Source organism: Gymnodraco acuticeps, unplaced genomic scaffold (assembly GCF_902827175.1).
Source record: "Gymnodraco acuticeps unplaced genomic scaffold, fGymAcu1.1, whole genome shotgun sequence".
In the NCBI taxonomy this organism is placed as follows: Eukaryota; Metazoa; Chordata; class Actinopteri; order Perciformes; family Bathydraconidae; genus Gymnodraco; species Gymnodraco acuticeps.
The window spans coordinates 1283392-1305064 of record NW_022991760.1 but is presented as its reverse complement, the minus strand read 5'-3'; the positions used below and the strand labels follow the sequence as shown (position 1 = coordinate 1305064).

The 21673-nt window shown below is 39.5% G+C and overlaps 1 protein-coding gene across 4 annotated transcripts in view; it reads left to right on the top strand.

Moving 5' to 3' along the window:
• The window catches only part of LOC117534963 (tight junction protein ZO-2-like), a 127373-nt gene that overhangs the window by 11617 nt on the left and 94083 nt on the right, over positions 1 to 21673 (top strand). The window contains exon 1 of one of the 4 annotated variants that reach the window (XM_034199247.1): positions 18199 to 18539. The exons of the other annotated variants lie outside the window; for them this stretch is intronic. Coding sequence (XP_034055138.1) covers positions 18480 to 18539 — 60 coding nt within the window. The 5' untranslated portion in view covers positions 18199 to 18479. Of the gene's footprint in view, positions 1 to 18198; positions 18540 to 21673 lie in introns of those variants that run through there. 4 annotated transcript variants of the gene reach the window in all.

Here is a 21673-nt window from a genome sequence, read left to right as displayed (position 1 = left end):
TATTTCATATAACAAATTATTATAAGTTATAATAATAGTTTTAAAATGTTGTGACTGTATTTTTGTTACAATTTTGTAATTGTAATCGAATACAGTTACCCTTTTTTTGGATTTTGATGACCTAATCTCGTTACATGTAATCCGTTGCTCCCCAAGCCGGACTATAATATATATATATTATATATATTTTCACCCAACCTTTAAAATATAACCCCTCACACACAGGGGAAGGAAGGAGATGCAGTGGTGTGGTCTGATCCAAAGTGACAGACAAAACTGAGCCTCTGCCGATGCAGAGTGTGTGTGTTTGTCTGTGTTTGTGTGTGTGTATGGTGGAATGCGTGCTTTGATTAAGTGCTACTTCAATCCCTGTTCATCCAGTTAGCCTTATAAAATTGTTTCCTCCGGTGAATGATTATTCAGTTTTCTATTCAGTTTTCTATTCAAGCTTTCAATGTAAGGATTTTCACTCTCTGATAATATTAGAATCAGAAAATATTACGGTATTTCACTATTGTTACTAATATCATTAATACTAGTTGCAATGATTCGTAAGGAGTGAAAACGGAAGTATATTAAAAACAGAATTATAAACCTCAATAGATAGATATATGTATTTGACAATCATTAAATACAAATGACAAAAACAGTGTCAAAATACACTTACAAAGTGTTGAAGATTCAATTACACAATAAGGCCAAAAGCTTATTTTAATAGTTACACTCAGAGGGGTGCAAGATGCCGAGTCTGGAAAGATCCACATGTGCCAGGATTTATTTTTCTGAAAGGTGTTAAAAAAACGATGCAATTACAAAAACACAAATGTGCCAAAACACATGCAAATGAAGAAACACATGAACAGGGTTTAATAAAATAGCTGCATTAACGAAACACCTCAAACCCAGAACGCTGCAACCAAGTACAGTAAAACGCTGCAGAAGCTCTAAACACAATGGAAAAGGAAATACTATAAGATTTCAACAACAGTGACAGTTGGCCAACTTTGTATTACCTGAACGTCAAGCAGTGCTCCGGACCCAGCTGTTTGCGTCACTTTTAAATGTCCCCTGGGTTCCTTTGTGTTTTGAGCAGTGGCGAGCCGTCAGGGCCCTCTAGGCCCTCTCTGAGGGCCTAAGATATTCTACAAAATAATATTTAAAAACATTAAAAAACAAATATATGTTTTTGAATATATTTTTGGAATATATTTTTCATTAGTTTTACCAAAATAACTTGATTTAATTGTATTTAAAATAACATGTCCAAAGAAATAAATCCTTCGAATCTGCCTATTCAGTTTCTGTTTGAATGTGAAGGGTTAAATGAAAGAAGCTTGTCTCTGCGAGGTGAAGATAGGAGCTGATTGGACGTCCTGATGTAAATTCCAGAGGGCCCAGCTGTAGTAACTCAACGAGAGAGTAATGTCAAATGACAGTACAATTGACCAATCATATCTTCCCTCTAAATGGGTGGGTTTTATTATCGCGGACTTTATGACAAGTTCCGCCCGCTGTGAAGCTTTTCTTGTTTCCATAGGAACAACAACTTCCAATCAACAGCGTAAACTCGCTTTCAAAATAAAAGCATGCCAAATTACACTTAAGACATACAACTGCAACGAAAGTAACAAACACAATGCAATATCCTTTTCAATTTCAAAGAACACAAATTGGGTTATTTACAAGTGTTGTTTTGTGTGGTAGAGGGTCGCTTTCATTGATGCGTTTTGCACCCCGGGCCGTTGTTTTGATATTCAGCTGAAGTATACACTGTGACTTAATAACTCTTCTTTTTTTTCGAGTCACGGCTCGCCACTGGTTTTGAGATTCTTGCAGTGTTTTGTTTATGCAGCGCTTTTAGTAAACGCTGCGCATGTTCCATCAAGATGTTTCTTCATTTGCATGTGTTTCCTGCAGTCGGATAATCCAAAAATCAGCTCCTAAATTCTAACCCTATCGTTTATTCCTTGACCTCTGAGTGAAACGTCACGGGGTTAAGGGATAGTGGATAGGAGAATTCAAAAGGACTTAGGAGAAGAGACCGCGGTACTTTAGAGAATCCGAATGCACTTTCACTATCCGACGTGTTTATGATGCGCCAGTGGACGTCATGAATGTGCGTCTGCTGCTGTGGGGAAACTATGGAAACTACAGTTTTCTATACAGTGGACTACAACATGGATGTTCAATAAGAACGAGGGACTACTGTAAACTCATCTAGAGACTCTGCACCGTGCTCTGATGCTGTTGCTTTATGCTTTATGAACGTGGACAACAGAGAAACATATTCTTCATGACCAAAGTTGGAATTGAAATAAAAAAGGAAAGTGAAACTTATGCTCGTCACCCTCTCCCTCCGGTCCACATTAATACAAATGATCCCAATACGTATGATTGTATGAAAATATCTTAAAATCAATACAAATGTATTTATTATAAACGTTAGTCCTTACCATCTATCACTGTGTATATCACCATTCAAACATCTTTTAAAAGTTGAACAAACCCCACACAGCTCAGTGAAATGTTGACTTTATTTGATCATTTCAGTAAAAACCAACGTTCATATTTCTCTTTTTGATTATAATACTGATGAACGTTCAAAACAAAGCACTTTGGCAACTTGCCACATACGTTTTAAAATGCTTAATAAGCACCGTAACTTTCATGACATCATTTTTTGGTCATAATCGGTTGTTTCCGTGAACGGCCGACTGTTGTGTGACGGCAAATGCTGTGGCTGCAAGGCATTGTGGGGCAGCATTTTCTCCTCTCCTTTCGGCCGTAGGGAGGTCCAGTGGTTCCTAAGCTAAAGGAGGTTATAAAGGAAGTTTGAAACCTCCTTTCCTATCATGTAGACATTCTAGAGAATTCGAACGGCACTTATCATGGCTGCCACTGAGGGACTTCCGGGTCGTTTCACTCGGTTAGGAAGGTTCCTAAGCTAAACGGACTATTCGACTGCAGCCCAGCACAATGTTCTGGATCTAAATCATGTTGTGGATGCACAAGTTAGTTTTTCACCTTTGTTAACATTGGCAGATAAGGCACCTGACCTTGGCCTTTCTAGTTGTTGTTGGTGTTTGAGACAGGAAGTGAATTGTTTGTCCTAACCAATGCAACCAGTAGTTGCTAATGCATTTGATCTGTTTGTATCAATTCTAGAACTTTGTCATTTACTCATTGCAATACTCCAAAGTCCAAATAGAAAAAATGCTTACATGCATTTAAAATCAAGACATTTTACATGTATGTGAGTCGCACAAATAAAAATCAAGTTTTGTTCCTCATGTGGGCAAGGACCAACAGACACTTGACAAATGTTTGTCCCTCCCTGTGAGGACAAAGGTGACTGAGTGGAGAGCTCTGAAACACAGTGGGATAACATGAAGTTATGGTTTTACTGGTAAACACAGACTTGAATTCGACATGTTGTTAACCATTGACATCAGAAACACAACATGTATCAGCAGAAGTTAATTAATGGTTTTAATGAATTCTTTGTAAATGTGGGGCCAGATCTGGCAGAAAAAATTAAAACTGTAGAAACAACTAAAGGGGAAGATACAGACCTCTGGAATGAAAACAATAGCTCTTTCTTCCTCACACCAGTCGAAGAAAAAGAAATCATAGATACTGTGCGAAAATTTGACAATTTGAAAGAGCTAATGGATGTGATAACAGCAGAAATGATTAAAGTAAAACATTGGTTTGACAGAAATTATCATTAAATAGAAGCAAAACAAAGATTATGTTATTTGGAAAACATATAACAAATCCACAGATACAATTAATACTAGATAACATACACTTAGAAAGAGTATATGCAATTAAGTTCCTTGGTGTGGTTTTAGACCACAAAATCAGCTGGAAACCTCATATCACTCATGTAAAAGCAAAACTGGCTAAGACTATCGCAATATTGGGAAAAGCCGGATACATTCTGGACTATAACTCATTGTATACTCTATATAACACACTAATATTGCCATATCTGATTTACTGTGTGGAGATTTGGGGAAACACGTACAAAACCAATACAGCCGTTATGCACATTACAGAAAAGGGCTATAAGAGTTATCAATAATGTTGGATATCTTGAACACACTAATGTATTATTTTTGAAGTCACACATATTGAAGTTCATTGATCTGGTTAAATTTAAAACGGCACAAATCATGTACAGAGCCAGACATAATCTACTTCCTAGGAAATTAAAAACATTGTTCATAGACAGAGAGGGTGGGTATAATTTGAGAGGAAATCTACATTTGAAACAACTCAAGGTCAGAACAACTCTGAGAAGTATTAGTATAACAATCTGTGGGGTGATTTCATGGAATGGTTTGGAGCAGGAGTTAGCACGTATAGGGATGCATATCATTGACTTTTTTACGATACCGATACCAATACCACTGAACGATACCGATACTCAACCGATACATATCGTGATACTTTGAAAATGTATCATCCCACAATTACTCCCATGAAGCGCTTTACGATATAGTTAACATGTCAAATACATATTAAATTCAATTGTGGGACTTGTTGGACCTTTTAGTTCTGAACAAACAATGAAAAATACATAAAAAATATGAAGAAAACCGATTATGGAATATCTTTTATAACACCCGCCATCAGGTGTGCCGCGTGAATAGCACATCTTGTCAATGCAAACAGACCGTTAAGCACCGTTATAATTAATGTTAAACCTGAGATTCGACTAGAGAACAAATACATAATAGAATAAAGGTCATGAGATCTCGGCATTGCACAAACAAACAAATCTCATCTTTAAAATCAACATTTACCTTCACTGGTGAGAGAAAACAAATCCCATCACAGTTCATTTGTGGGACTTTTACCTTTCTAGTATTGAACAAACAATGAAAAATACATAAAATATGAATAAAAACAATTATGCAATCTAATTTATAACACCCGCCATCACGGGCCACGGACTCACTTTTAAAATAAATTTTAAAAAAAAAAAGAAAAAAAGTATTGAATACTTTCAAAGTATCGAAACCAGATCTGATTTCGGTACGGTATACCGTAGCCACCAGTATCCGGTATTTCGGTAATACCGGATACCGGTATGCGTCCCTAAGCACGTAGCATAATTCAGTTTAAAAGGATGTACAGAAACACTTTTTGGGAAAACTATGAGAATGAAGAGAGGTGATTGAAGATGAGAAATGATTGTATATGTATGTATTAATGTAAATGTAGGTAGGAATAACTTGCATAATGATTTAAAGGACAATCATTGATCAAGTAAGGGGTGGGAATTAATAAGCATTTGCTTCCTCCTACTCGGACACATATGATTTTTTATTATTATTATTAATATGAAGACTTTTTTTGTTGAATATATAAATATTATCATGAATGTGGATAAATACTGTATTTTAACAATACAGTATTCTGTTTTTCACATTTGTTATTTTTGATTTGTTATTTTTTTAATCTGTTCGAAATAAAGCTCAGTCTGTAGGGATTTGGCTTAGGAACCAGAAGACCGCTGGTTCGAGTACCCAAACAGACCAAGTGTGGACTAGTACTTTGAGAGGTGCAGGTTAAACTTCAGTATTCTGCTGAGTTGCACATGGCCCCAACTGTTCCTAGGATGGGTTAAATGCAGAGTTTGTGTGGTGCTGCTACATGTGTGGATGGATTTGATTCACCCCTTTTCCATGTCTTCTGCCACAGACTAAAAACTGTCAGTGTGCACTTGGCCTAAAGAAAACTACTCTTTTCTTGTTGGAATAACTATTTTTATACTTTTTGGGGCTTTCCCCACCAATCAGAGCAGACTGGGCTCTGGTTTCAGACAGAGGGTGAAAAGAGGTGCTGCAGCACAGGCAGTATGAGAACAATAAAGAGCTTTTTGAACATTAAAGCATGCAGACATGTCCCAGTAGAGATACTAAAAACGAATGTCTACCTGAACATGAGCAGAACATGTCCTCCTTATCTGTAGCACTTGAAGCAGTTCAGCATATATGATGAAGTTGATGATTGTAGCCATATGATTCAATGCACTTCCCTCCTTATTAGTTCCTCAAATACTAAGCATATAACTTAGCTTTAAACAAAAGTGTTAATCCTGTATCATTTCATTATTTACACACATATGAATGAGATTCCTCGATCACATATACCTTGCTGTCTGATTTACATGTAGTGTCCTGCTGAATGACTTCAAAATGTGTTTTGTGTCAAGATTTACTCTTCCTTTAATCTCACTTTAAATGTGTAGATGTAGCTGCTCCATGCCTGCAAATCTGCCCGTGTGTGTGTGTGTGTGTGTGTGTGTGTGTGTGTGTGTGTGTGCGGCATTAAGGCAGAGAGAGTGCTGACCCTGGTGTTTCCTTGTAGGGAGAGGCACAGCTCAGAGGTGAGTGTGCTGAGGCACTTGGATGGCTTACACACACACAGCCTGCTGTCCCGGCAGCATCACACTCTCTGCGTGTGTGTGCCTCCCTGTCATCACCAGGTATTCCACGGACACACTCAACTGTTAACAGTGAACACTGCTGTACTGTATGTCAGTCACATTAACACACACTTCAAAGCAGCTGACTCAAGACACCTGGTTCATTTTACAGCAGCTCTCTCTCTGCCTTCACAAATGTACTTTTAATATTTAAACACTATACATGTACCTGTAACGCTGTAAAACTGCTGAATGTCAATGGTCTGCAAAGGCTAAAATCACTCTTTTCTATGCCTTTTGAACATTAAAGCATGGAGACGTGTCCCAGTAGAGACACTAAATACTGATATGAACCTGAACATCAGCAGAATATTTCCTCTTTACATAGATACATCCCTAAACCTTGACATTTGAGAGGCTTGTTATCAAAATAGTCATTGATGGGCTATATCATTATTGAATTACTGAAACATGTTACTGATGGTGGGAGGCGTGTGGCGCAGTGGGTTGTGCGTAGCTGTTGGGATCAGGAGGTCACAGGTTCAAACCCCACTGCAGTCAGCATGTCGTTGTGTCCCTGAGACACTTCACCCCAAAGTGCTCCTGTGGGGATTGTCCACAGTATTGAGTATGTGAGTCGCTTTGGATAAAAGCGTCTAACAAGTAACTTGTAATGTAATGTGTATAGGAGCAAATGGTAGTTATTATTAACAACTGTACTCCCATATATGCGTTTAGTTTGACTTTATTTTAATAATCAGAATCAGAAACGTGTTTATTGCCAGGTAGGTTCACACGTACGAGGAATTTGACTTGATGTCATGGTGCATACATAACATATAAAACAAAACATCAAAAAGTACACAGATAGCAAACTATATTAAGAACACTGTAAACAAAATATAGTAAGATAGCAATAAAATAAAGCAGTAATTTACAGTGAAATAGAATGCAGTGGATTATAGAATACAAAATATAAAATCTGTGCAGTAAGCAATATTTGAACAATATTGAAACATTGTGTGCATTAATGCGTATAGAGTCTGCGTTGTGGCTGAGGTAAAGTGGGCCGGGCCTTGTTTAAGAGGCCGGTAGCGGAGGGGATGGTCTGTTTGTGTTGTTCATGTGTTCCGCTTTATTGAGCTGTGTTTGTACATTTAACTCGTAAATATATATCCTTACAAACCTTTACATGACATAGGTGTATGATGTATGATGAGTTTGGCCTTTATGATATTGGACATTTATGATGTTTTCTTTTACTTGTGAATTCCTCTGTGATTGCTGTGTGTCCCATCGCTCTCCATTTAAACTGAAGTTGAGCTGTAGGTTCAAATGTTCTCTTCCCACTTAATGCGGGTGTGTCTTTGATTAATTGCGGCCTGTTTGACATCAGGAGAGCAGAAAATAGCTGTCTCCTGTGAACCTGTGTAATTAAAGGTATAAGAAGAAAAGACCAGGAAGTGTCGTATTTAATGATTTGTACTTTTTGCAATTTGTTAATGGTCAATCAGGAGGAACATAATTGGTTTAGGCTCTGCATGTTTTTAGCACAGCACCAAGCGTTTCCTGTTCATCACAAATGAACCCTTATCACAGGAGAGGTCCCAGTGATCAGCTCTAAGCAAACACAACACAGCTCAGTCTATCTTTCAAAAGTGTTTCAAATGTAATCATTTCAAAGAAAGCAACCAAAGTTAAGATGAAGCTCAGATGTATGATTTCTACCCTATCTTTTTATGAAGAGATCTCTTATGAACAGGGTTGAAGGGTTACTTTAAACATATATTATGTTACAATAACTACCTACATGTAACCTAATCTGAGTATCAAAATGTAATAACCTGATTACTTTCCATTACCTTTGGATTACCTCAATATTAAATGCAATGCAAATAAATACAAGAGAAAATAAATATATTTTTTTAATATAATTTAATTTTACAGGATGAGTAGGGTTATGATTAGATTACATTCAAGATTTCAACATGACACCGAAAAAAAGAATTGTTCCAACAAATAGTTAAGTACAAAGAAGAAATACATCTGATCCTTTTACAAAAAACACTATACGCACAGATTTGTAGTAACATTGTAATCCTGCTAGTAATCCCCGATTTTAAAACTGTAACAGTAATCTGATTACACCTGTTTTATGTTACTGTAAGGGAATCCTGACGTAATCCTGTTACATGTAATCTGTTACTCCCCAAGCCTGTTTATGAACAGGAAGGACAGAAACCTTTTCCAGTGTTCATTCACTGGAGTTTCAAAAGACAATTAAACATGTGGTTTCACATTCAATCATATCATTATCATGGGACTGGTGTATGTTATACTGAATGTCATCATTCTGTACATTTCCTGTGAACTTCCATGGGACTGAACATATTTAAGCAGGAAACACACTAGCAGAAAAACAGAGAGTGAAAAAGTGATTAAACATAAGAAATCAAAGCTAAAATGTGTGCTTACTACAATAGCTTTGAGAATGTGATGCTTGAACACAGTTCATTCACAGAGAAGACACACCTATCCCCTGCAGTGTTCCTGGTGTGTTGGTGGTGCAGGCTGGATGCTGTGCAGCAGTATCATGTCCTGCTCCCTCTCAGCACACTGACCTTCCAACATGTCAGTTTGGTCAATAGATAGACCGCTGCTATCACTACACACTCACAGGTTTCACCTTCCTGCAGACATTGATCGTCCTTCTCCTCTCTTTCCTGTCCTCTATGTTCCACTGTGCGCCCCCTGACGATCAAAAACTAAAGCACCCCTCTTCATGCTTCTCTACAGCAGCACTTACATTGGCAAGCTCAAGCTCGCTGGACTTGTCGTTCTTACGTTAACCTATTAGCACATATGCTTTTGATTTGATTTATTGTGACTACAAACAAATGTAGCAGCTAACATATGTTAATGTGTTCCTGCGCAGCCTGCTGTGGCCAAGCTGTCCGTCTGAAGCAGAGGAATGCAAAGCAACATTTCTATAGTCTCCAAACACCGGTCTCTCCTTACATTTTGACCAAGAACCTTTAGTTTCCTAAACTCATCAAATGTGTTTCTAAGTCATGTTGAAACAGTCTGATAACTGTCGTCAAATTGGAAAAAATGAAAAGGATTCTGGAGGTGTGACTAGATTTGTGTCACTTTCCAACAACTCCAGAGTGTAAAAGTTCCAAGTAAAGTCCAAGCTTTATTCAAAAAAATCATTTACAAAATATTTTATACAACCAAATATTCGGCTTAAATTGTTGTTGGTGTTTTGCCTTAAAAAACAATATGTTCACTGCACGCACATTTGCTTTGTGCATTTGCTTATGTTAGTGCTAATGACAGTTAAAGGTGGGGTAGGTACGTTTGAGAAATCAGCTCGAGATACACTTGTTGTTATATTCCATGGAATGTTCTTAACATCCCGATAGCAATGAATATCTGAAGTGCTTTGACAAAAAATCCATAAAGAAATGTCATCTGTGGAAGCCGTAGTACTGTAAAAAGCACGACCAATCATCTGAGCCGGCCCGGCTAAAGTAACTGGATGGCCTACCTGCCTGTCAGCCTTCCATCTGGGCACAAACTTATCTCGTGCCCTCATTGGTCATGTGCGCGTTCCTGTGTGTTGGAGGAGGGACTCTGTGAGGAAGTGGCAGATTTGTTCCGGTTGTGTATTTTCAAATTCTAGCGCACTCGAGCTTGTTTCTCCAAAATTACCTACCCCACCTTTAAGTAAGGATAAATATTTTCAGAAGTTAAGCGTCCTTCCCATGAAACGCGATATTCACTTTGCTCACCGTGAGGTTGGCCGCAGAGCTTTGTGGTGGGAATAGCTAGATCGTTTTGGTTCTATGTTTGCGGCACATGCTAGCTTGCGCCGCTACATAAAGCTGTCATCTGATTGGTTGTGTGTTGCAAGGTCAACGGTAAATTAGATCAAATTTAAATAATTTGAACTGTAAGCGCAATACTTGGATACAATTTTGAGCGATGCGCAACACCGAGGGTGGTGCATCTGCCAGCGCAGAGCCGTTTTACCCAAGCGGCAAACTGTGGGGTAGAGCCGGGAAGCCAATACGGAAGTGCCACACACTGCAGTTCATATATTGGCCGATAGGCGATGGCTGCAGAAAGGAGCAATTTCCATAGACCCCCATGTTAAAATGCCAAACTTTACAGCAGAAAAAAACATGTTTCTACCCCTGGCTCCATACATTTTATTATCGATATAGTTAGATTCCACCTTCATGATTATGGATCTGTGAGTGAATTGTTTTCTAACGCGACCCTTTATATTTATATTAGGTCTTAAAGTTTGTGCATACATTAGGGCGTGGTCACTTTGATTGACAGATACGTGCCTCACTGTCAGCTAACAGCAACTTGTCCAATCTGCTAGGCTACAACCATAGAGGCTACAACGTTAGTTAGTTGTAGTTACTGTACTTGATCCTTTAGCTGTGTTCGTGGTGATCGTGCCTGTTAGGGAATATTGTTACAAATACCAGATAATTAAAATGTCGTGCTGTGCGCTTGAATGTACTAACAGATCTTCCAAGAAGTCTACTTTCAGCTTTTTTCGGTGAGTAAAATGATAATATTATACATGTTAACCCCGTTAGCAGGTGTTTGTGTGCTTGTTAGCTTAGCCTGTTATGTAGCTTATTAGCCAGCTAAGGACGTAACCCTTTATACATATATACAGTTTAGTTTATGATTCAGCCTTGGGTAAGACTTATATACTATATGGCTATGACGCCCATAATGCTAAACGGGAGCAAATGTTAAAAGGGGTGGGCCGGCGGAGTCCACGCCGCCGAAGCTAACGGGGCTGCAGGGTGCTAGCTCGCTAGCGCGTCCCGGCGGCCGTAGCTAGCACCCTGGGGCTCCGTTAGCTTCGGCCAGCGGCGGAGTCCGGCGTTATAACTGGAGATCAAGGAATGCATCGTAACGCGGACTTCGTTCGCCTGCAGCCCGCTGTAGTATTAGCTAAATAAATGATGTTGAGCAAGGCTTATTAAGCTGAACACCGCCACAATTATTCTGCTATGTATCGGTACTTATTTTATTTTATTAACGTGTGAATGACAAGCATTAAGAATAATACCAAATAGCTAATTATCTTGCAGATTGTCTCGTTTGATTATGAATGTAACGTTTATATAGTGGAACTACACTGTTTTATCAAAACCAAAGTGCCACGCAGTGACTTGGTATGCATGTATTTCAGCAGGAAATGTGCAACCTAGATGACATTTACCAACACAGACTATATAGAAATATTTGTAAAAGTTGTTCATGCGTTACTAAGTGAATATGGCATTAACCCTCCTGTTGTCTTCGGGTCAAATCTGACCGATTTACTACTTTCATCAATCATGTTTTACATTCGATTGATACTGAGAGCATGTTAGCTTAGCTTCTTAGCCTGAGCTAGGACTCGAACGTCACGCTCGTTGGCAGCAGGTCCCGCCTCAGCTCCGCCTCAGCTCCTCTTTGCCCTTATTTGGAGAAGGCGGGAGAAGGCGGGAGTTAGACTCTGACGACACCGTCGAGCCGTTAGTGGCCGACTCCGCCTACTAAGGGCTTCACGGCAACTCTGCAGAATCCTATGGGTGACGTCACGGACCCTACGTCCATTTATATATACAGTCTATGGTTTTACCGCGTATCGGGTGAATGCAGCTTGACCCTTTTTTGTTCTGTCCCTGTACAGTACTGACGTTGAGTCGTGCTCTGGCTGCTCACGGACACTGACAATAAGTTTGCCCGACATTTGACACCTCAATTAATTACATTTAATTTGCTTCGCCTTGACCAAATTCACTCACTGCTCAACTCAGCAGCAGGTGGCAGGCTACATTAGCCGCTACTAGCATAATACACCCTAATAGAGAACCGCAGTGACGCGTCCTAAAACCCGGAAGTAAGTTAGCATTTTTATCACGTCCGGTTCCTTCCATAAAAAGCAATGCAATTTCTCCATAGGACTTTGGAAAATAGCTCCAAATAAGGTCTGTGTTTGACACAAATTGAAGAGACAGATCACGTTTTGTTCTACGACATTAAATACATCAGCAGTGACCCCGCTGGTGATTTTTGAAGAGTTTACGTGTCTGTAAAACGATGGTTGTTAACAAGTGGCTGAATAGGACTACAGAAATTGTCCAGGCCGTTTTACGTCATTACACCGAACACGTAAACACTCCCGCTAAGTTTGTTTGCAATGTTCTGCTTGAAAGCAAGTACCTGCCTCCTGCAAACTGTTCAAACACTTCAACTTGTACCATTTACAATATGTATGTTTGAATATGGATCTTAAGTTGGCGTGACGTTGAAGCAGCCACCCTGCTGTAATTCCTTTATAGCATAACGTTAGCATTTTGCTTCTTGCGACTAGATTTATGCTTCGAAAATTATAAAAGTAGGATAGACATGTGGATATTATCCGGCTGAACAAAACGTGATCCGTCTCTTAAATGTGTGTCAACTACAGACCTTATTTCCAGCTATTTTCCAAAATCCTATGGAGAAATTGCATTGCGTTTTTGACGAAGGAACCGGAAGGAGTTTACATCCGGGTTTTAGGATGCGTCACTGCGGTTCTCTATAGACCTTTTTCCAGCAGATGTTTTGATTGGAAATTAAATAATATGAATGGCAATATCCATTTAGTGGTATGATGTCCTTTAAGTGGTCACTTGGAAGCAATCTTTTCCAGCGGCTATCATTTATGTTAATAATGCTATTAATAAACCCAGAACTAGTATTTGGTTGAGTCGCACTAAACAGAGGGTCCAGCATCAGGTCCCCTACTGAATGAAGCATTTCATTTAGCAGTTTAACAGCCTGATACCGTTTCTGTTATTTCTTCACATGTTTATGTCATTGGGGTCTTTTCTATCTGAGAGGGTGAGTGTATGTATTGTGCACAGTGACGGCTGACGGGCACAACAAGAGGACACAGTGAAATAAAATCTATTGGTCTAGCAGTTTGTGGATTGATGTGTAGCCCGCTTTCCCTCCGGCTGCATTATCATTCCATTTAAGAAGTTGGTCCTTGAATTGAATAATGTCCTTCATTGCAGTGACTCTGGAGGCATAACTGACCAAATATGCAAATAGGACACAGTGAGACCTTAAAAAGGTTTTCTTAATGCTTAACATGCTTGCACCACATGGTGTTAGTCAGCTGAATGTGTGTCTGTCCACAGCTCTGTGCTCTGTGCACAGGGACACACTGATGCTCCGGGGAGGAAGACAACACTCTGATTGGTATGGGAGAACATCTCCACATGCAAATCAAACGGCGACTCAGCAGATACAGAGACGTTTCAGGTCACAGTGTGTCACAAGACGGACACACTGTGTCCCCTGATATGCATCGTGGCACATTTACATTTAAAGATATCACCAGAAAGTGACCGCTGAGAGATAAAGGAAAGGAAACAGGTTTAACTGTATGAATGCTTGCTCTGTTATCGGCCCAGTCTAATGATGTTTTCCCCTAATCTATAGAAATGTGGCTCATGCTGTCAGCACTCGATCTTCAAAGGGGATAGACCTTTTAGATTTGCATGACCAGTCGTCTTCCATCAAGAGCCCCCCTATCAGGGCAGCTGTTGAGCCCGGCTACTAATACAACTCAAAGAGCAGCACTCCCTGAGATGGAGCACACACATGGAAACATTAGGAATAAATGTTCATTTAAAAAATGGAAAAGTTGTAAAATGTGAATTATGAATCACAGTTATTATTAGCTGCAGCAGTATTTGTTGTTTGTGGTGCGGTTACATTTGTTTTTGAGCCACATGACTAACTGCTGTGTAGCAGAGTGCCATGGTGATTTTGTTGTTTTTCTCTCTTTGTGTCTGGCACAACATATTTCATCAGCCCCCATCAGAGATAAAGATTCACCTGGGCTCAGCGTGACATTCTGAAAGATACAATGTGATGAAAACCTTTAAACTCAAGGACATGCAGTGTGTGTGTGTGTGTGTGTGTGTGTGTGTGTGTGTGTGTGTGTGTGTGTGTGTGTGTGTGTGTGTGTGTGTGTGTGTGTGTGTGTGTGTGTGTGTGTGTGTGTGTGTGTGATCGGTTCCTGAGGGCATAACTGACAAAGATGTGATGCGTAAGGGGCTGCACCGTAGGAAATAAAGAACTAGCTGTGATTATTTTGACTGTTATTGTAATAACGACAATATGACATGAATTACAATATTTGAACATTTTTGCAACATTATTCACATTTCGTTGTAAGATATACTGTATTTAAAATGATTTGTGATTCATTTTAAGAAGATAATTGCAATTAAGTCTGTAGAATACGATTAGAGGGCCATGACGTCTATACAATTAATTTAGGACAACACTTGTCAAGAAATATGGCACCTCCTGCAATTTTAGTATTCCAGTAGCCCTTATTGGGATTCTGAATACATTTCGATAAAGTCTTAAAAGCATTACCACAGAGAATTATACAAAGGAAAATAATAGTAGAATCTATTTATGACAGAGTAGTGGAAATATTGAAGATCAAATTACAATGTGAGGGGTGGTTGCTAATTCTGGAGCCCTTCAACCCCACATTTGTGCAGATATAAAAATAAAACATACTTATTGGCTTGGTTAGTTATTGTTAAGGTAAACATACTATTATTTGATGATAATTGACCATAAATCAGCTCTACTTCTACTTCTTTGGTGTGTTACCCTCAGTAGCCTCTAGATGTCACTGCTCTGTGACTCAATTAAGCTGAGCTTCTCTGTAGACCCACTGAAGCTGAAAGGAGGGCTCACACACACACACACACACACACACACACACACACACACACACACACACACACACACACACACACACACACACACACACACACACACACACAAACAGGGGCTAAATCCCAGCTTGATGAGTTTGCTGTGAATCTGGAGGTCAGCTGATACTAGCTGTGTGAGCCACACTGTAGCTACACACACTGTCATTGAATTAGTCCTGTCACTGCTATGTGTGCATCTGTATTCATTGTTGAATACACTTTTCCCCAAGGTTTTAAACTTAAGTGTTATTAGCCCTGATGTAAGGCAAGTTTATTTATATAGCACATTTCAACACAAGGCAATCCAAAGTGCTTTACAATAATGAAAAACATTAAGAGCATTAAGAAATAGTACAGCGGAAACACATTATAAAGTTACATTTAAAAACATTCATTAAAAAGCAAAGAGAATAAAATGAACATAAAGAAATATGGATACAAGTTACTGTGCAGTATGAGATAGGAAAAAAGAAAAGTCTGCAGCCTGGATTTAAAAGTAGTAAGAGTTGCAGCGGACCTGCAGGTTTCTGGGAGTTTGTTCCAGATATTTGGAGCATAATAACTGAACGCTGCTTCTCCATGTTTAGTTCTGACTCTGGGGACAGAAAGCTGACCAGTCCCTGAAGACCTGAGAGATCTGGATGGTTCATAATTTAGCAGGAGGTCAGAAATGTATTTTGGGCCTAAACCATTCAGTGCTTTATAAACCAGCAGCAGTATTTAGAAATCTATTCTATGACAGGAAGCCAGTGTAAAGACTTCAGAACTGGAGTGATGTGATCCACTTTCTTAGTGTTAGTGCCAAAGTGTGAACAGAACAGATGCTGTTTGAGGTGAAGAGTTTAACCTCTGGAGAGCATGAATGTGTTCATAAACATTGATGACAAATAGTGGCACAATGTAACTACCCAACACTTGTTGTGTTCCACCGGTATGACAGGAGGTCATCACAACTGATTCCTCCTCTGGGGACCCTCAATATCAAGTATAAGGTTATAGAAGTCCAGCCGGTTAGTTTTCAAGACTTGTTGCCAATTTGCCATGGACCCAAGTGCCGATCAAAACCAACATGCAGACAAAAATGTATATCACTGAATATATGCGATCATGTTCATGCTGTTATGTTATACTGCAGTGTAACTTCTAACAGCCCCTCCCCATTGTATCAACATAGAGGTGGAGGAATAGTACATTCCTAACTGGGAAGATGATGTAAGGTTTTAATTTGGCATTCTTCTATGCAGATCTGTATCGATATTTATAGAGTTTACAAGACAGCTGTGTGTCTGTCATTTAATTTGTATAATGCTTAAGTGATGTATTCAGTAGTTTAACTTTGAGACCATTGAGTATGGAAAGGTCAATGACAAGATTTCAGTAAAACCCGAGTAATTTTGACTATCGTTAGGTTAATGTCTGCAGTTTTACTGTCATTTACCTTTTATTTTAGAGTTAAGGCGCAGCTGTGAACTCATAGTTGCTGACAGTTGCTTCTGAATTCTGGATTCTGTAAAAAAGAAAAAAAGTCATATGAATAAATGAATTGATTAAAATGTGTATTCTATAGTAACACTTAAAAAACATATAGGAGAATTTGTCTTCAAAGGGTGCAAACTGGAGTTTTATTAAGTGTAGACAGAGAATAGAGTTACATCACAACTGTCCACAGTGCCATTCATCCTCAATGTGTCAGAGCAGGACACACTGCTCACAGATTTGAGTCTGTTTTCTCCCTCCTTGTTGTCATATTTCATCCTTCATATATTAGTAGACACAATATCATTACATATTGTGACACCAGCTAAATAACTCACATTATTCCTATCTCCAGCCTAAATATAATAACTATTTACACAAAATAACAAATAAAGAAAACTATAGGAAATAATAGGAACTCATCCAACTAAAGTACATACAAGAACTCAAGTCAAGCTTAAGCTCAATAAATATAGTTCTTTTTTTGAGGGTTCCACCAAAAGCTGTGATGACATGAGGGATTAAGGAATTACATTATTTGATAGTCACCCAAGGATTAGGGACCATTAGAATAATTACAGCCAAATTCATCCGGATTGACATTTCTAATCATGAGCATCAATAAAGCCACCGTTTTTATCATTTGACAGGTTCGGTGTGATTGATAGAAAAGACGCAGTTCCCTTCATAAGAGAAGGAGATGTAGGGCACGTTTAGCAAGGAAGACATTTATGAGCATGTATATTTTGTGAAGCTATACATTAGCAGGCCATGTGGACCAGAGGTGGGAGAAGTACTCAGGTCTTGTATTTCAGTACAAGTAGTACCAGAGTATAGGAATACTCTGTTACAAGGAAAAGTCCTGCATTAAAATGTTTATCCAAGTAAAAGTACAAAAGTATTACTATCAAAATATAGTACTCATTATTCAGATTGGTCCATCTCAGAATAATATATATGATAAGTTTTATAATGATTGATAATTAAAGTGTTCTCAAAGCTGGTAAAGGTGCAGCTAGTTTGAATGACTTTGTATACTGCAGGGTAGCTGGTGGATTTACTCCAGGTGGAACTAAAGTCTGATTCAACACTTGATTAGATTTCACATCATTCATCCACATCTGTAAAGTAACTAAAGGTATTAAATACATGAAGTGGAGTAAAAATACAACATTTACCTCTGCATTTTAGTGGGTTATAAGCAGGGGGAAGAAACTAAGTACATTTTCCTCAAGCACTGTACCTAAGTAGGCTACAACTTAGTACTTTTACTCCACTACAATTCAGAGGTAAATCGTGTACCCCCCCGTTGACAGTTCACGAGCGCGTCCATAGTGTCTCTCCCCCACCCCCGCCGCCCCGTCCACCCAGTAAAAAAAATCCCCACTACACCACTGGGCAAAGTGTTACCGTTCTCAGTAAATATAAAACAATGTTTCCAAATGAAGGAAACGCGAAATGTGTGTCCCATGATAGTTGTGCTGTAGTGGCGGCGGCAGTGAGCCGTCAGTAGAGCTGTCGGTCGGACGGACCTCCCTCTTTGTGCTGCCGCCTCGGTAGGCTGTCCTGTCCGCCCGGAGAAACCCCAGCTTGGCTGCGAGGAGGGCGGAGCTGCCCTGGCTGTCACAAAGACATGTTTCATTAAAAAAACTAGCCACTACGCTACGTACTGTCTCTATTTACACGGCTTTCTTTGGGCTTAACATCGACGACAGAGCGCTCGTTCAGCCGACTCGAGCAGAAGCAGGATGCCGGTGAAAGGCGGAGGAAGACTGGCCTCTTACCCGAGCAAGAGCGAAAATGTCGGAGTAAGTGGCGCTGTGCTGTATGTTTGACATGTGTGAAGTTACACTTGGTAACATGTATCAAGTTTGCCATAACGTCCACACGTTTTGTCAAATCATTTTACCGGCCTTGTTAAGTGTGTGCGTATGTGTCCTTTAAAAACATGCCGAAGTGGCTGAGGCTCGGTCAGGCTGTGAGGTGCATATCGGCCAGCCAATAGTCAGCGTGTCAAACACCTGTTGTGCTTCAGGAGAGCCAATAGAAAGCCTCGTTACATAATATTTGCTCTGCTGGTGTTTCTGTTCGCCTGAAACCTGAGAAAACTGCTCGAACTTTCATCTTGTTTTATCCAGTGGTGAGAGTTGGTGGCTGTAATCCTGTCCAGATTGACATCTGGGATTTGATGGGGGTTCTCTGGAGATTAGAAGGTCACTGGATGTAATCAGTAGTCCAGAAGGGGAAGTGTGTGTGAGGAAAGTGAAGGTCATGCTGCCAGTGAGAAAGTCACCTAACCTGTCCAGCAGCCACCTGTGGAGTCAACATGTGTGTGAGATCACAGCAGGCACAGGACACAGAATAAATACTTTCTCTAACATTCCCAGTGCCAAGTTTACAAACAGTTGATATGTCTACTGTGTGTGTGTGTGTGTGTGTGTGTGTGTGTGTGTGTGTGTGTGTGTGTGTGTGTGTGTGTGTGTGTGTGTGTGTGTGTGTGTGTGTGTGTGTGTGTGTGTGTGTGTGTGTGTGTGTGTGTGTGTGTGTGTGTGTGTGTGTGTGTGTGTGTGTGTGTGTGTGTGTGTGTGTGTGTGTGTGTGTGTGTGTGTGTGTGTGTGTGTGTGTGTGTGTGTGTGTGTGTGTGTGTGTGTGTGTGTGTGTGTGTGTGTGTGTGTGTGTGTGTGTGTGTGTGTGTGTGTGTGGTAGGAGAGAGGCTATTGAGATTATGGTCATCCCAATTGTGTGTGTGTGTGTTAGAGTCTTACACACTGAAGCAATCCTCTTAACCAAGGTATTCTAACAATTTGTCTTAAACTCAGCCTGTTCTCCCAATGATCACACGCACAGTGTATAGCAACTGTTCTCTACGTCTCCTCCCTTCTAACTGTTTATACAATAACTTCAAAGACATGCTTGTAGAAGTAAACAGGTCATGTCCTTAAAATGTAATCTCTTTCCTTGTGAAATATCCTATGAGAGTCACAGCTGAGGTTCAAGCGTCATTTGAAAAGTAGGTATAAAGAGGAGTGGAGGTGCCAGCTGATGTGTAATCACAGACCATCTCTGTCAGAGAGTAACAGATCAAAGTTGAGGATTTTGGCGTTTAAGCAGTAAAAGCTGTTGAAATGCTGATTGAAGTGTAAGCCCCTGGAGCTGGTTGAAGTGTGTGCACTATAAGCAGTGAAGTGTCAGTTGTATCGCTGACGGAAGCAGTGCAGGAGATGAGCTCTCAGGAACAGATGTTCTTCTCCTTGTTCAGACGACTGACTGGTGAGTGAGTGTTGATCAATGAGACGCTGCTCAGTAAAAATACTAAACTGTACTTAACACAAATCCACTATACTTCCTTATTCATAATTCCTGTTCCTTGTCTAATCTAGTCAGTGCACATTGTTCCGAATGTGGCACAGCACATTCATGTATTATGGAAAATGAAATCACCCAGCAGCCTCTCCCCTCTGTGTATCATCACTGTTCACAGAATGAATCATCACCATCCAAGAAATCTATGACCTATCCTGAGTGTCGTCAGGTTTCTATCAATGCTCCCATGATTCAGTGGGGTTTGTTCATCAGATCCATTCTGTCTTTGAGCTACAGTGACGTATTCACACCAGCACAGCTGCTGACGGTGAACAGGGAGAGCATTCACACGCTGCCTGGCACTCATCACATAGACACTGGCTGGCACAGTCACACACTCATGCACTATTTCTATGGAAACAGAATAATGCGTGTCTCTTGGAGATGTTGAAGCTTAATGTTAACACTAACTGGCACAACTCTGGCCAACAGTGTCACTTTTATTTTGAATGTCTATAGAGTGCTGCTGTGATGACATTTTTGTTAGCCATCTCAACTGTTGGCAACGAGAAGGCTCCCTAGACATGGAGGAGTCAATGCGATTCTTCCATATATTATGGAATATTGCAGAAAGTAACAAATGTGATGATGCTTACTTACTTTTTAAGCAGGATAATCCGAATTCCTTTATTCGTCCCACAGAGGGTACATTTACATTTTTAAAGCAAAATATAGATAGAGATGAAGAAAATAATAACACACTATTGAATAAAAGGCATGCACATAGTATTTCAAATACAATGAAATATAACATTTACAGAAGTACACATTCAGGGAAAATAAGTAAGTAAGCAGTATTTATAGAATAAGTGTAACATTGTAGAATGAGGTTTGGTAGCGGGTTGATTGCAGTATAAAATAAAATAATATATTTACATAGTAAAATACAGATTCTTGTTGGAATAGCCTTACTAAGAAGTAGCAGCCAGTATTCATAATCATTTTAGCTATGAACATGTTGTACATAAGTGTTGTTGCACCGCAATGGTGTCATAATCTCCACTTCTTAACGCCACTTGTAAAAGTTGAAGCATAAACACAAACGGCAGATGCAAATAGCTAATCTAATACCATAAAGTAACTACATCAGGGTTGTATGACTTTACTTCCTCAACGCTAAGCTAAAGGCATATTGACGTTTTGTAGCCTCATTACATCGCTTGTTAGCAACCCCTTTTTTAAGACACATTAAAACGTTATACATTCAGGAGTGGTCTGTCGTATACTAATCATCTCGTAAGCTTATATTAACCACACACTTTATTTTAGGCATCTAACCGAAAACACAACTTCCAGACGACACAACCCAGGTGTTAAAATGCTAACAAATGTCCACTTTATTTATCTGTTGGCTTTGGATTTAAAGGGCTATATCAGCTTACTTGTGTTTTGGAGTTCTACTCAGCCTGTGAAGAAAGTGAATGTCTTCTTATAGCTTTTCTTTAACATCTCTTGACATCTTACACAAAAGTTTCAGTTTGAACCATTCTTCCAAGTCAATTCATTGTTTCAGTCTGAAATTGGTGAAAATGCCTATCAACATTTCCCAGATCCTCTTCAAATACGTGTTTTATCTGAT